The 17,609-nt window shown below is 39.2% G+C and overlaps 1 protein-coding gene across 1 annotated transcript in view; it reads left to right on the top strand.

Annotated features, from left to right (window-relative positions):
- LOC134400046 (ubiquitin-conjugating enzyme E2 E2) overlaps positions 1–3,513 on the top strand; it is a 149,544-nt gene extending 146,031 nt beyond the window's left edge. Inside the window, exon 6 of the mRNA XM_063128270.1 lies at positions 2,766–3,513. Within this exon, the coding sequence (XP_062984340.1) occupies positions 2,766–2,863 (98 nt within the window). The 3' untranslated portion in view covers positions 2,864–3,513. The remainder of the gene's footprint in view (positions 1–2,765) is intronic.
- The last annotated feature ends 14,096 nt before the right edge of the window (positions 3,514–17,609 follow it).

Below are 17,609 nucleotides of genomic sequence, written 5' to 3'. Positions count from 1 at the left end.
ATCCTAGAAAGTCCACCCACCCAGCTACCCCAGTATGAGAATTCAGATTGACTCCCCCAAGGGACCCTCCCAAACTGCCCCACCAGCTCTTTGACTTCATTTTACTGTGAGAAAGAAAAGTCTCTAAAAACCTTTACAATTACTTTTACAGAGATAAAAAAGGAAGTTTATACCAAATAATGAGCAAGTGTTATTAAGAGACTGTGCAGAGTAGAAATAAATTGCATAATAAATGATAACAATTCCACCTAGGAAATATGTTCCATTATGCTACCTTCTCCCTCACATCACTATGCAAATTCATTTTTTTCTGGCCAGTTGTCCACTGTTGAGTAGCTTGAGGCCATCTTTCTTTATCCTATGCCTCTGGATAGAAGCAGATTCATAATGCTCTGAGTGGAGATTGATATCTTACACAGGACTTGATATTCCAGCATTGCTCTGAAAATCCTGGTTTATTTCTAAGCCACCTGCCCCAGGAAAGAAAGAAAAAATGGATCCTAAATGCTAAGCTACCACTAGGCCCTTTTTCAGCACTAAGTGAATCAGTGGCCAGATTAAAACAGCTTTGGATGCAGTACACTGAATCCACAGCTCTGACATGTACCAATAGTGCACCAGGCTGTCTTCCATAATCAAGAGAGGAAAAGCAGATATGGCTATATTGAAAGAGCATTTGGCTCTACTCCCAAACCCATTAGGAGCTCCAATGCCCATGTCTACTTTAGGCCATGTATTCATCACACTACAGGTTATAGAAAAGGAGTGGGCAGCCTGATGCCCTCCAGATATTTTCGACTACAACTGCCATAATCCCTGCAAACTGGGATGTATGGGAGTTGTAGTAGAAAACATCTGAGGGCACCAGGTTGCCTATCGCTGGTATAGAATAAAATGTATTCAGCTCCAACTGTTGTGTTTGCAAATTCCTAAATGCCTATAATAATCCTCCTCTTCGAGGAGAGGGTTGGTTTACAGTTCAATGGCTATTCTGTACCATCCCGGCACTACCTGTCTACTCTCCATCCCAGGTGCGGTGGTTATTTCTGATTAGCATTCCATTCATCTGTAGCAATTATGCCAACTCCCCTCTGTGCCACCTTGTTGGGCAACCTTCCACATGAGAATGCAATGTTTGAAGATGGGCTTGCCTTTACACTTGTCTTTAAAAATAGTAGAGGAAAACAAGCCCCAAGAAGTACCAAAAGTTTGTGAATTGAAGTGTGTGTTAAATTCTCTCACACACCATTCATTCATTTATTTATTTTAAGGATACTAGTGATATATTTTTGGGTGTATCATTATTCTCTCTATTTCTGATTCAAGTCTTCCCATGCTGTGGCGCTGTAGCCACAATGGCACCACGCATGCACAAGAGGGGGAGGTATCAGCTGACTTGGTGTAACCCTGAGGTTTGCAGGTACACACAAAATATTGAAGGAAAAAACCCTGCCAGGGAAGGAACCCCCAAAAAAGACCATGATGACTCAGTGGCATGGAATGTCGAATGTCGATTGACAAAGAGGAACAAACTGTTCCAGGTTAAAACTCCCCTCTTCTCTCAGACATTTGGCAGCATATCACGAGTCTATTGATCAAGTCCTGGATTGTCTCCGGCTGATGGTTTTAAATTGTTTTAGATATATGTTGCTGTTTGTGCTAACTGTTTTCCTTATGTAAATGGTTTTATACTTTATATAATGTATTTTGATGGGGGGGGGTTTGTGAATCACTAAGAGAGCTTCGGTTATCGAAATTTAATAAATGAAATGATATTCAGATGGGAGCAGAAATTGAATGAAGAGGCTGAAAAGGGAGGAGAGAGAAAGAGACATATAAGTCTTAAAAGTATAGAAAGAACCACTTCATTGGATACGTCATTTCCTGGTTCACATTAAGAAACTATTTTAAAATGTCCCCAGGGAAGGAAGAAAGAGCTGCCCATAGACATAAAAGAAGGAATCCACACTTTTCATGTAGCTGGAATTGAGCACAAATTTGTCTTCCAGACCCACTCCAAAAATAAAAACGGAGTGAGGGATCCTAAAACAGCCCCACGAGGCCTGAGCCTTATAAGCTCAACACAAATGGAACATTGAAGGAAACCGGGGATAATGGAATGGAACCCTGCAGGGATCCACTTGTATAATACTGCTAGCTTTCCTTGTTTCACATACTGCTGAATGGGGGTGGTGTTTCAGTGTCACCAACAAATATCAGATGACGCAGCCTAGTGTTAGAGGAAAATCTGCAGACTTCTTCTGACAACCTCCTGAAAAAGGCCTTTGAAAAGACACAGGCTGAAATGCGCTGGGCTTTGTAACAATAAATCCTTTGCATCCTGAGAACCTGTTTCTCCCTTCTTTTCACCAGACTTGGATGCTTCCTCCTTTGGTTTTTGGGCCATTTCCACACCTGCCTTTTTCCCCGGAATTATCCCTGTGCATCCCAATGACACACAGGGGATCCCAGGAGCAGGCAAGGACGGTCCCTCCATTTGCCTGGGATAATCCTTAGGTGTAGAAAGGGCCTTGGTGTTTCAGTGACCAGCTCATATTATAGCTGTGATGGGTCGATTTTAAAGCCACAATGCAACAAATCCAAGTACCCAAGTTTAAATCCGGATACTAATCTCTGTTCTACCTTAATTCTAACATTTAATTTGACATCATCTGAGCAAAAGGATATTGCTTTTGTGTTATGGTCAGAGTGAGCAACTCATTTAGAGCTTGAGAAGTGGTTGACTATTTTTGCTTTCTTTGCAGCTGACCCGCTGGTTGGAAGTATTGCTACTCAGTACATGACTAACAGAGCAGAGCATGACAGAATGGCCAGACAGTGGACCAAGAGATATGCTACATAGGAAACTGCTGCAGAACATGCTGGACCTGTGCAAGCACATTCACTAAGTGCATCAATACCCCTCCCCCTTCTTATTTTTATTACGTTTCGAAGCATTTTGTGACAACGTTGACTCCCTTTCTCCCCCCCCCTTTATTTTTATTCTTTTATTTTATTTTTCTGTTCAACTTGAAAATTGTATCTTTAAAATATGGATTGGGGATTTTGGGTTACAGTGCAAGGAATGTTGGATCTGTAATAGTATAGAGCTTTATCACAAAGCTTTGTATTAATGTATTTTTTTTCTTTTGTGTGTCTTTGGGAAGAACAAGCAAACAAACTCAGAACTATATCTTGTTTCTACTTAAATGTAGTGTTTAGGGTTATTTTTTTGTACGGAAGTCTCTAATGGTGGGTGCATGTTGCTGGGAACAAGTTTTGTATAAAAAGCATAAAATCAAGAATCACTGTGCATTACTGAGACTGTGTTTTAACACTAGCCTTCTGTCTCCCAAACGCAAGGCTACTGGGTTGAACCAGATGATATGTATTTTGATTTACTTAAAAGAAAAGTGCTTGTAAATTTCTTAGGGACCTGCCACTTTTGACTGTGGATCAGTTGATGTACACTTGTATTATTAAAGCACTCAATAAAAACACTGTGGCTGATAACATGCACTTCTTGTAAGGCAGTGCTTTTACTCCTGGTGGAGTTAGACCCAGGTCAGCACTACATGTTTCTAAACCTGTATATAACTAAAGTATCTACCACCGTGTGTGGTTCTGAAATGCTCATTTTTCTGACAGATGGTTCCAATGTGCCATTTGTAGATTAATCCCAATAGAAAATGGTATTTTTATGTCTTTTGTTAGAGCTCCTAATCACCCCCCAGCCACGTCTCCAAGATAACATTGGCAGGATTTAATATCCTAGATGTCTCCACTACTCTGCAAGACCCAGCTTATAAGTTAAAATTCCAGCGTTCAAATAACAATATAAAGGGCAGACATTCTTGATATACTCCCTGGTTTTATCTGGGGTTGCATCTGCTTGATTAGCACTTGCAAACAACTCCGAATCTGGACTTATGTTGTGAGAAATTTGCCACATTGTTATACCAGGTCTATGTTTCTTAACATGGAAGAACTCTGCCATATAGTACATGCCACTTACACTCTCTAGGCATAATTCATATGGTTGCTTACCTTGGGTGGGAGAGAAAGGAATTAATCATTTTTTGTGGATAGCAATATCTGAATTATACCAGGGGTCTCCAACTTTTTGAGCCCATGGGCACATTTGGCTTTTCGAAAAACTGCCCTGGCCCCCATCACAAATTAGCTTTTTTGGGCGGGGAGGGGGGAATCACAAAAATATTGGGAGCACCCCCCTTATCTGCCTTTGTGTGTGTGCATGCGTGCGTGGTTGCGCGCTACTCACTCTGGCTTCTCAAGGGTTCTTGGTGGGGGAATCTCCAGCCATTTTCTGGCAAGAAAGGACTGCAAGAGAATAGAGGAATCACTCCATTCACTTACAGAGAGGGAAATAGCTTGGCGGGTGTCTCAAACTGGCATTGTGGGTGCAGCAGTGCTGCATTGGAACCCCTGGCTTTTACCATTTACTTCTGATACCGTATTAATGTGTTCACATCAGTGCATATGAGAAAAGTGCTTTTTGTGTTATTTTGTTGTGTCACTTTACAAGTGGCTGTTATATATATATAATGCAATGTTCTTCTAAAATGTATCTCTTTAGTAGTGTCTGAACTGTTTTGCCATGTCTCAGTGCTGATGTGTGGCATATGTAATGTATATTTGACCTACATCCTTGGCAATGAAATCATATGGCTGGAATGGGTAGAATTCAGGCTTCCAGGGGTCCTTCCAGGGGTCCATCTACTTTTATTTACTAGAACCTCAATGACTTCCAACTGGAGCCAGGTACAAAATAGTGGGGGCAGAGACATACTCCTAGAATCAAAGAACAGTGCTGCCTCTGAGTACACAGGTCAGACCAAGAATTTGTTTTCAGTAGTAGAACTATGCTCATAGTTCTTTCAGATAAAAATCGACTCATAGTTTTTCAAATGTTTTTCATTTAAGGTGCCTAATTTAGAGGAGGTATGGAAGCCTTTTTTCCTCTTACTATTGTTAAACTGGGTCTCAGAAAACCTTGCAGATCTACTGCAAATTGTCCTAGAGATCTAACAGTTGATCCGAGCTACCTTCTGCCAATCCCTGTCATGTAGTAATCCTTGTGACCCCATGAACATACCGTGTTACCATGCTTAAAATTCTGTGGGATTAAAGGCATGCACATTACTCTGCTTCAACATAACCTACTGCAAAAATGTTTGTGAGGATGGGAGTCCAATGATTCATATAGACACAACAACTTTTGCTGGTAAGTTAAGTAATGCCATGTAAAGCACTAGCAGAACAAGCCCAAATAAGTTTATATAAAAGGATGGATCACAAATATACAACAGGGGAGACTCTTGGAGAGTGATGAAATGGGAGACATCCAGGCGTCTGCTAAAACAGCTCAGGATAACTCAGCACTTCTGTGGACACTGGATGCACGTCTAACACCAGAGCACAAGGAACCAGAAAGATAGCAATCTATAATCAATAGAAACCAATTCCATGCCAGCAGCCTACAGTGCAGGCTACAAAGTACAGTGCAGACATGATCTTGATGCAGGTCTGTGGAGTCGGCACATAAAACCTCCAACTCTGACTCCTTTATTCATGGCGACTCCGACTCCTTTAATTATATATCGATATAGGAAATAAATTTCCTATGTATTTCCTACATCGACTGCAAGCACACAACTTTTTAGAACCCTAACCTGTTAAAGCCCGGGTCTAAAGGCTATAGCTAAGACATTCTGGGGTTTTTATTTTATTTATTAAAGAAGCCCAAAAATGAAAACAGCGAGGTTATATTTTTATTTATTTATTTATTTAATTGCATTTATATCGCCCCATAGCCGAAGTTCTCTGGGCGGTTTATCAAAAGTCTATAGAGTATAAAGTAATAGGATATGAAACTATAAAAGAAAATCAGGAACAACTTTCTCTACTAGTTCAAAAATCTAAACTATATACTTTGATATCAAAGTCAAAACTACAAAAAAGTAAAAAACAAATGAACACCTAAAAACTTATCAAATGACCATTTTAAAATAAATTAACTCAGGTACATAAGTAACAAACCTTTTTCGAGATTAAAGTATCATTTGAATATAAAATTCAATTGAATATACATATCACAACTCTATATACAATTTAAATTTATTAGGAGTCGGAGTCAGTACATTTTTACCGACTCCGACTCCAGTAACCCAAGAATTGCTTCCGACTCCACAGCCGTCTTGATTTCTGTTAAATTATTGTCCATGCATGAATAGGACATGGTGTACAGCTCCATGTACACTCAACTCACTAAAAACCAAGTAGCAGAAACTATGCACAGTTGGTTCAATCCATCTTTAGGTGCAGAGCATATGTGGAGGTCTTCACTGCCATGCCACTGCATCACACAAGCTACATGTGCAGTGAGTGCAATGTCTCAAGATGGCCACAGCCCAATTATGGTCAATATTGCATAGTAACTGGAAGGACTTCATTGTTAGTTGGAGAATGGGGAGATCTTTGACATTTACAGGAGATGGTTATCAACCAAATAGGCTCTGGGCATTGCTGGAGACTGGAGATGAGCCCTCCTCAACCTTTTCAGTGTCACCATGTAACTCTTCTGGTAAGTTACAGGATGACACCGGGATTGGAACTAATTGATGATGGCAGGCTAACACTTCTCACCCACTGTAGCAGCTATATACATTACCCTTCATGTTGAAGGGTTGGATTGCATTGTTTGTGCATTTAGATTTGCCTACATAAGCCTTCCCCAACCTGGAGCTCTCCAGATGTTTTAGAATACAGTCCCCATAATCCCTAGCTGTTAGCTATGCTGATTGATAGGGGTTCTGATCCAAAGCATTTGGATCCAAAGCATCTTGGGAGCATCAGGTTAGGGAAGTCTGATCTATATATAGAACCGTGTACTGAAAGAGAGCTGTTAGTTTTTTTTGGGGGGGGGGGTTTCCTAGATGTTGTGTTAATTTTGAGAGCAACCATTGTTCTTAGTAAATCTATGTTGTGCTGGTGCAAAAACAAACGAAAACCGAATGAGCCCAGTGCACCAAACATTTCTAGCATTAATGTGGCAAGGGTATTTCCACTCAGAACCGACCTTCAGATTAATTTTAGACATGCCAATCTAGAAGAAAATCTTTTGCTCAGCTAAGGAAGTGTGTGGGTGTTGTGATTTGGAAAGTATATGCTCTAGTGCTGATATTTAAATTGCTTTTGTTGCACAAATTCAGGCTCAAAGATCACAGTCCCTTATACTTTCACAATACATGTGTTGACCTACTTCTAAGTAGGCATATACAGGAGTGTACTGTTAGCATTATTAAACCTAATATTACATTTACAACAGCGGTGCACAGCATTTTGATCTTGGGGGCTACATGTGACACCGGCTCAAGGATTGGGGGCCGCACAAACACACACATAGATACCCACATGTGCATGTATGCACACAATCCAGCGATTCTAATGCAGATTGCTTTTTCATTGCTGCTACCAGTACAGAAAGAGCAGTCTGTGGCCACATCTACACCAAGCAGGATATTGCAGTATGAAAGTGGTATATAAAAGGCAGGAGCCACACTACTGCTTAATAGCGGTATTGAAGTGCACTGACAACTGTTGGGGCCCATTGACACATACCATATACTGCTTTCATACCACTGTGTCCTGTTTGGTAGGGCTCCTGCCTTTTATATACTGCTTTCATAGTGCAATATCCTGCTTGGTGTAGATGAGGCCTGTGTCAGGATTGCTGGGGGAGGGTGGGAAAGGCTAGCAATCAATGGTGGCAACAATGACAGCCACCATGACTACAGGAATATAAGAGATGGGACCCCCCTCCGGGGGACTGCAGTTTCGGCCTGTGGGGGTGGGGAGATCAGGTTGTGCACTCCTGCTTTACAAGAAGAAGGCTGCAATTATATGCACACTCTCAAAATCTTCCAGCGTATTTTGTATCTAGTATTGTTATCAGATAAGATTACCACAAAAATTGTATCAAGTATATGTGCAGTAATATCCTGTTATTTTCTTAAAATGCATAAGCATGTTTCTAATCCTGCTCTAATATTTATCGTCTGTTTATATCCCTTTTGTAAATCTGATTGTGAAGGGGGGGGGATCTTAAATCTGTTTGCAGTTTTTCATCCACTACGATCGTTCTACAAAATTCAAGCAAGATGTTTGATCCAGGTCCACGGGAATATTTGTACATGTATGGTAATCTGAAAGATTTAAGGACTAACGACAGTCTATTCTACTTTCTAATTTACATTAGAGACCTTGAAACATTGTCATTTCACTGCCATTTAGCTTAAAATAAATGTATGAAGTCTGGAATAACATTAGAGAAAATGGGTCTAATTTTAAACAATTCAGCTGGATTAGTTCTCATTATTCATACTAGCTTTTCCCAAAACTATGCTTTAGCTGCCGTTTCTCATAATAATGAACACAAACAGCACATTTACAAGCCAGAAGTTTACATTCCCTGCCCCCATCCCTGCTGTTTCATATTTCAGGTGAAGGTAAATCACAATCTCATCAAGTCAACATTTAAAATGGTGTCAAAGCAATACGTTTAGGCAAGCACCAAGAGGCAGAAGGCTGAAGGAAACAATGTGTTGTCCCATAGCTGTCTACTTGCAATACCTCTAGTCACACATTTTGCAAGCTCCGTTACTAGTCTTTGGAAAAATTATTTAATTATTCCATCAAGCTGACATCTTGAAAGCCCTAGTGTGCTTTATCATTGTTCGAAATTGACATAATCCCAACCAAAGGCCAAAAATCGCTTCTTCAGATGGCTACATCTACCATCTTCTATTTGTGAGTGTCCCCAGGCAGTTGGAATGTGGCAGTCCTCCCATATTACTTCTAGAAGCAAGGACAGGGTTGCATGGAGGCACTGTTTTTATTAACTGCTCCCGTGGTGTAGGTAATTTTCATTTGCCTTGATTTTCATGATAGTAGTGCCTAGTAGTGCTGTGCTCCGCTCCATTCCGGATCCCTGGATCCAGAGCGTATCAGGCTGATCCAGACACCGTAAATTCAGATCTGTATCGGATTGGGGGAGGTTCAGATCAATCTGGAGCTTTGGATGCCATTTTGGGTCAAACCGTGGTTTATTTCCATTGCTTAGCATTGGAAAAGAAAAATGCCTATAACTTTTTTATTTTTCAAGATACACACATCTAACTGGGCACCATGATAGGTTCTAAATAGACCCTTATTCATGCCAGTTTTGAAGCAAATCAAATCATCCCGATTTTTAGGGAATTTTTAAAGCTTCCACCCCCATTTACAAAACTGCCTTTATCTCCGTCATTTTTCAAGATACACACATGTAACTAGGCACCATGATAGCTTCTAAATAGATCCTTAGTTGTGCCAACTTTGAAGCAATTTAGGTCATCCCCTGATTTTTAGGGAATTTTTAAAGATACATGTGTGTATCTTGAAAAATAAAAAGTTATAGGCATTTTTCTTTTCCAATGTAAGTCTATGGGGGGAAATCTGGACCTCCGAATCTCACTCCAGATTTGGATCCGGATCGGTTCGGAAGAGGTCCGGATCAATCCAGATCAGTTCAGACCCAATCCGGAAGGTCCGGATCAGGATCCAAAGCAGATCGGGGTTCCCTGCACAGCCTTTGTGCCTAGAACAAATATAGTACCATCTGGAGGTACTGGTGCATACAAAACTACCTTCCTATGAGCACAACAGGAGTCTCAAGTAATCCCAAAGTGATCACATACATGGCCTGACGCTAGATAAAATTTCCAACTGATCCAATATGACCATTCTTATGTTTCTCATATAAATTCCATTTTAATCTGGTGAACCCTATCTAAGCTGTACAATAGAAAGCAGGAAACATCTTGAAGTGATAAATCAATGGAAAGGAAAATATATATATACATCTCCTGAGTAATTAATGGGTGCTTTTAAAATCTGTAATTGTAGGTTCATATTGAACAACAGCTGGTATGTTTACTTGTTAACCGTGTACATGAGTAAATGTTGAATTAGGTAAATAAGACCTACTTTAAGGTAACACTCCATAGTTAAACTCTCCTGAAAGAGTCTAGTAATTTTTGTTAAAAGGCAGCTAAAGAACGTCCTGTACTGAACATTTCATTGCCAAATTCCTATCCTTTGATATTGCTGCCAACCACTTGTGATCTCTCTAAGGTGACTGGGAGGAAATATAGCCTGTAAACAAGTGTGTCTCTTGTACGGTTTTTCTAGCCATTCCCAAACTCATTCTATAGCTAAAATAGAGACCAGCATTTTCAGAGAGCATTCTATCCATGGTCTTTGGTTCGTCACCTATTTGAGGAATCACTTCTTTTCTCCCTCTATGTAGCACTGGACCCATTTCTAAAAACTTATTTGCAATTGTTCCCTTCTCCCCCCCCCCTCACTTACATAGAAGAAAGAATTGGTGACTAATCACAGAATAAGAGAACCAGAGAGAGGTTGGTTCTTCCAGAGTAATTACTATGATCTCCTGTGCGCGGTGCAAGTAGCATGGCGTGCTGTGCTGAAAGAATTTGGTAAGGGTGAGAACTCAATCCTACGAATGCCATACTTTTCAGCACGACAGTAAAAGCACCTTTGAGACTTGCACTTTTTGTACACGTATATGAATATTGTTCATTTAGGATAAAAGGCAGAAGAAAGACGTTTTTAAATCAAACATACATTGCACAAATATAGGTGTTGCATAGGGTGGCCATATGGAAAGGAGGACAGGGCTCCTGCATCTTTAACAGTTGTATTGAAAAAGGAATTTCAGCAGGTGTCATTTCTATGCATGCAGCACCTGGTGAAATGCCCTCTTCATCATGACAGCTAAAGCTGCAAGAGCCCTGCCTTCTTTTGTATCTGGTCATTCTAGCTATACTAACATAGCTGGCTGAGGAAAACTATGAGTTGTAGGACTTTTTTGTCTTACTATCTATTTAGTTATTTCATTTCTACACCACCCAACAGCTGAAGCAATCTGGGCAGTTCACAAAAAATCAAAACCATAAGTACATCATAAAATATAAAAACTTAAAACTACAATATAAGACCACAATACAAACATATAGCCAGAATAAAGCCATGTATAGGATTGCTGCCTTAATTCAATTTTTGCTGGTCTCTACAAACTGATAATAACTTGAAAGTAATGAGTGATCCATATAAAGGTTACTAAGAGAAAGCTTTCAGTTTTTTCAATGTAATTGTATTATTATTTATAATAAATTTAAACAAAGAATAAAATTGTTGCTTAAGAACAATTCAACTTGCATTTTCAAGTTACTCTTCTAAGTGTAATTCCTTGGCTGTGGAAATATTGTAACATTATTTGCTGGAATTCACAGAGTGACAGTTTGCTAATATAACATGTTTGCATGCATATTTAATTAATTTATTTCTTAAAACATTTTATCCCATCCTATACCATTGTGATCTCAGGGCAGTGTACAGGTAAAATGAAACAGTATAAAATAATAATAAACACAGCTAAAAACATATTAAACCATTAACAAGCTAAGACCAGTAGAAAATTTAAAATTAGGCAGTGATGCCTCTCTTCTCACTCTGCTTTTATGCCCCAAATTATATAGAGAGAGAGAAAAATCAGTCATTTCAAATTGCTATAGCTAGGAATGCAGTCTTTGGCTAATGAGGTATTTTGATTTGGCTTTGATATAAACTGACTCATCAGACAAGCATTTTATCGCATGCTCACTACTGCCCACTCACGGTTTTTTGTGCATCCTTTAGACGACAACATCTGCCTCCTGCTCCTTCTTGCCTTTTTTCCGTCACAAAAGGGACACCCTTTAATCCAACTTTTTTTTAAGAAATGGAATGTGCCGCGATCTCCAGCTGTGTGCAGGAAAAGCAGCACAATAAAAACGGCCCCTGAATGGGCAACATGGTCTTTGTTTACTTCCTCTTTCTTCTCTGGGAAGAAAGAGGAAGTAATGTCAGACAGGACGATTCCCTCCCCCCCCCCCCCGGACACGCAATATCATTCAATAGGCTTTTTTATTCAATTAATGGAGTTTTATTATCTAACAACACATTTAGATATGGGTGCAAAATTAATGTTTTTCCTTTTAATCGATATTGTATTATTATTTTTGAAGTTAGCAGTACTTGGAGTAGGAGGGTGGTAATTAAAAATATGTTACTTTTCCTGGTTTGTTTGTTTTTAGCTAAGGTCCAAACAATAATTGAACAAGGCAAAAACTGCAAGTTGATTACTACAATTAATAGTTTATATATAGAGAGAGAGATAATTCCAGTTTAAAATTGGTTGGTATTGAATTTTCGTTGGACCTGTTGCCAGTCAAAGACTGTTGAGTATTGTTATAAAGAATCCACAAACATTTCTTGATGCAGACAGTGAGTTTAAGATGGCTGTAAAGTGTATAATTATTGTGTCAGTGTGAAAGCTTAAACATTTAACAGGTTTAAATAGCTGCTTAGAAAGCTTTAATTGGTTGATAGATAGTATGATTTCTGACTGGAATTTAAGAATAATTAAAGAATGAAAAGTATGAACCTGCAATGGGGGACAGGATGGGGGACTGGGAGGAAACCATTTTTATTTTTATTTTTTAATCTGTCAATTATTAGATTTGGCCAGATCTCCCCATCTCTCCAGTAATTATAGATAAGAATTGAGTGTGGTGATAACTGTTCTTTGCTGGAACCAATTCTGGTTCTTTGGACAATTAGATTCTGGCAAGCCCGTAGATGTCAAAAACAGCAAGAAATTAGCCCCCAACCATCAGTTGGCTTCTAATTCAGGCCTTGGTTTGTGAGCTAAAGAGGGGAAATTGGCTAATTCCAGCTGGGTTGTTAATGAAGGACAATTAAAGGAAGGGTATTAAGCCATAAAATGTTTCAGCCTGCAGATGCGAGAGAGTACTGTTTGACTGACTGAATGCTATCCAGTCTAGTCATTGAAGTTTAGTTGTTAGAAATCTTTGTCTTTTTTTTTTTTTTTAAACAGGACTTTAACCCTGATCCATAGAAATGGTTATTGCACCGGCCTCTGCTTTTTAGGTTGCCTGCTTTCAGCCACATTCTGGTTAAATCAGTCTTCTCATGTGCCGAGATGCATTGGTAGTGTTACACAAATACCAGTTATTAGTCACTGCAATATAGAGAGATTTACCAGGCATGGTTTTCTTTCCATGGTTAACATACTGCTTTGAAACTGAATTTTGAATGAAATGGAAAATATAATGCTAATCAGAGAATTCCTTTTCCCATTTGGAATTAGAAGACTATACATGAGAAAACCAGGTAAATGCTTGCCGAATAGAATCTAATGTATTTTAAAGTTATTGCACAATCTCATATATACTATAGGTCTCACTTATTTTTACCGGATATTGCTGTAAACATGTAGCAGACAACTGTTTATATCAATGAAACTGGAAACATTTATTGGTAGGAGATGGAACTTAATGAGTATACCTATGCGAGCCATATGCTATGTTCAGAGGGTGGACATTTTCAGCAGAACGTGTACAGATCTTATTTCATTACAATGTACCTTTTATGCCATCCTTTCAAAACATCACAGTTATTTCACCTAGTTGGGTTGTCTGGAATTTCTATCTAATGAAGACAGAACTATTTCAGCAAAAAAACTGCATTGAGCAATCTGAAAAACAAAAACCACCATAACACATTATTATATGATAGGAAATAAAAAGGCAAGCACTATACAGATTTTAAAATATTTATTAAATAAAATAATGTATTTTCTGCGCTCCTACATCAAGTAAACAGTTATCTCTGGGGTCTCCCAACATGGTGTCCATGGACGCCTGTCTTGGTATGGCCAGACTCCCTGCCCCTTCTGATTTTTATTTTTTATTTTAAAAGTTGTCTTTAAATTAATTATTTTTTAAACTGGGGGGCTGCCCTACTACAAAGCAAAGAGCTGCCCTCCAGTGTCATCATTACTGGGGTTCAAAAGAAAGGAGCCTCAAAGGGTCCGGAAGAATCCATGTTGCCTAAATCCATAGAGCAATAATATGTCCTAAACTGGTATTTAGTTATTTCTTGACAATGTAGAAGCAAGCTCTCATAAGGACCATTAACACCACTGGAAGAAGCTGCATCATCTAGACTGGAGCCTATCACCTCACTTCAGACTGATCTCACAAAAGCCAATGGACTTGCTCCAGAATACAAGGGTTATGGGTGGTAGCCTTTTTCTCCTAGCTGTTGATTTGTTGCAGGACAGGAAGATTGTGTAAAATCACCACAGTGCATTTAAGGCAGAAGGCTGTACAAACACATTAAATGCACCAAGGGGGAGGCCAGATAGCCATTAATTCTCAAATCTGGTTGGCTTTCATCTTTAACTCTCTGTTTTTTCTTTGTGCTCATGGGGCCCATGATATGATTTATATTTCAATGTGGCAGAATTTTCATTTTTATTTCCTCTCCACTCTGGGCACAAGTAGATAGCTACAAGATTTATGTGCTACTTTACCCTCCCCCTGATTTAAATTATTTCGTATTACCCATATTGGGCGGAGCCTTGCCTTAAAGACATTACTCACTAAAGTCTCTGTCACTGAATTTAATATCCCCCCCCATATTTCATAGTGATAAAATGACATGTCCTTTCTTAGATCAACAACTTGTTAAAAGCAAGCAGATTCCCAAACAGAAAAAGGTTAACAGAACACACACACATTCCACACACACCTATTTTTTGTATTAGTAAGGATGTAATGGAACAGAGAAGAGTGAGAAACATATCCATGGAAATGTTTGCATATGAGACCCTAACAAGATGAGTATCTTTCCCATCCTAGAAAGGTTATGGCTTAGGACAGGTGGTATAAAAGTATATTAAAATATGCATGGTTTGGAAATAGCCAATAAGAAACAGCTGTTTACCATTTCATTCAGTGCAGGACTAGAGCAGGGTTGGGCAGAATGTAGATCTCCAGATATTTTGGACTTCAGTTCCCAGAAGCACGGCCACTGGTCAGGAGTGCTGGTAGTTGGAAGTCCAAAACAGCTAGAGATCTACTTCCTGTCCATCCCCTAACCTAGGACAATCAGTGAAATTAAGTAGGATGACCATAAGAAAAGGAGGACAGGGCTCCTGTATCTTTAACAGTTGCATACAAAAGGAAATTTCAGCAGGTGATTTGTATATATGGAGAACCTTCATATATACAAAAATATATGGAGAATCTTCATCACAACTGCAGGTGCCCTGCCCTCTTTTAAATCTGGTCACTCTAGTATAGCTCCTGCAGTTTTAACTGTTGTGATGAAGAGAGAATTTCACCAGGTTCTCCATATATACAAATGACACCTGCTGAAATTCCCTTTTCTATGCAACTGTTAAAGATACAGGAGCCCTGTCCTCCTTTTCATATTGTGACCCTAAATTAAGAACACCTACAGGTGTATTCCCACACAGTGTGCAGGGGTTCTCTCTTCCTAAGGAAATAAGATATAGCTGGTAATAACCCTTGCAAATTGCACATGCTATGTAGTATGTGGGGAGGGGCCACAGTGGTAAAGCCATACTTGGTGGGGCGGGAGCTAAGAAGTTGAGATGTAGGTCACAGGCCAGAGCAAATGTCCAATAGCTTCAATAAAGTCACTGGATTTTTTTTTTAAAAAAGAATGTGAAGTAAGGTGGGGTGTTTTTTTAAAGAACTCCAATATGTCAGGTTGAATCCAGACTTGTCAGAGTAGACCTATTGAAATCAATGACATCCAAGTTGCTCATGACTAACTTAAGCCCCATTTATTTCAATAGATCTATTCTAAATATGATTAAGTCTAAATCCCAGCCATCTACTTAAAAGTAAGTTTCACTAATTCAATGGCTCTTATTTCTAGAAAGCATGTTTAAGATCACGTCTTTTATAAATAGTGGAAGCGAGGAATATCAAATGCTTTTGGTTAAGAACACTGGAAGATATATCTTCCAACTGTCAGATTTTCAGCTGCATAGAAAAACAAACAATGGAAAATGGGACGATACATAAATCATTTTTGTCATCTCTTATACCATTCCATAAGGACCATGACTTCATTCTGGATATTGGACCAAGATGGACTCCAATCTGAACTAGTTACTATTTTACACTGACTTCAGTGATCTCTGAATTTCCTGTCTGTCAACAACACCATACTTTTCTTTGTGGATTAAAATTTGCATTGCTAGGATTATTTTCTTGCACAGAAACACCACTTCCTGTGTTCGTTTTCCCCTCCTTAACCACACAGTCATTCATATATATATATATATATATATATATATATATATATATATATATATATCACAGGTTGGATCCAGATTTAGTCCTACTTAGACTATGTCAATGGGACAAGTTAATAACGTAAGTCTTGTTGATTTCAATGAGTCTTTTCTAAGTACAGCTAAATCTGCATCCAATCCAATGAAGGCGCATTTATTTATTTATTTATTTATTTATTGCATTTCTATACCACCCAATAGCTGGAGCTCTCTAGGAGGTTCACTAAAGTTGAAACTATCCGACATGAATCAAAGTATAAAACAAACAACAGTATAAAAGCACAATAAAAAATACTACATAAAAGCACAACTGGGGTAAAACGGAGCAGCAATACAGAGATTTATTCAATTTTAAAATACCGATTTAAAACAGCAAGGTTAAAAGACTAAGATGATAAACTGCTAAAATACTGGGAGAATAAGAAGGTCTTTATTTATTCTAAGTGGGGTTTTAAGGCTCTTTTCATTGCTTCATACAAACAAGAGCACAGTCGTGGGGAGGGGGCAGTTACCGGCTCACCCACTTAAAGCAACTTAGCAAAGTATTCTGCCTGCTTAAGCCACAGCTTATTTTAGAACTTGAGGTGGAAAATCCCACAAGTGCCTTGCCCCCCATCCAACCCTGCCCCTTGGGAATAAAAATACAATAAATAAAATAAATATGAATTTCCTGCCCTTTTATGACACCCCAGATCAGCACCTTGAGGTGGCTGCTTCCCTCTCCTTAACGGTAGAGCCAGCCCTGTCCTTCCGCTCTGCTGAAATGGAAAACAGAGTAACTGTGGGCTAAATTATTATTATTATTATTTATTTATTTATATAGCACCATCAATGTACATGGTGCTGTACAGAGTAAACTTAGGGCACAATCCTATGCATGTTTAGGCAGAAAAAAGCCATACAACTCCCAGCATGCCATTATTTGCCTTAATTGCTCACACCATGCTATTTTTTCACCTGTTTTGCAGTTGCGCTAATGGGGCAGTACCAGCGCAGTGGGACTGTGCCATCTCTGCCAGTGCAGTCCTAATGCTCAGCCACCTTCAATGGTGTAGTGAAGCCAGGTCTCACATGGACACAGCACTGACACTTGAGCTCCATCAGATGAGCATTGCATTGCACGCGCGTTACTGAGCACTCGTGGATTTTCGCGGGTCCCTCTTACCCCTTCTAGCCTTTTTCGCACGGCAAAACTCACCCCAGTTAAATCTGACTTATTTTTTGAGACGGACGTTGCTTCTATCTCCAGCTGTGCACAGAAGAAGCAGCGCGATCAAAATGGCCCACTGAA

This window comes from Elgaria multicarinata, chromosome 1 (assembly GCF_023053635.1).
Source record: "Elgaria multicarinata webbii isolate HBS135686 ecotype San Diego chromosome 1, rElgMul1.1.pri, whole genome shotgun sequence".
Classification (NCBI taxonomy): Eukaryota; Metazoa; Chordata; class Lepidosauria; order Squamata; family Anguidae; genus Elgaria; species Elgaria multicarinata.
The sequence above is the reverse complement of the archived record's forward strand: the minus strand, read 5'-3'. Positions and strand labels throughout refer to the sequence as shown.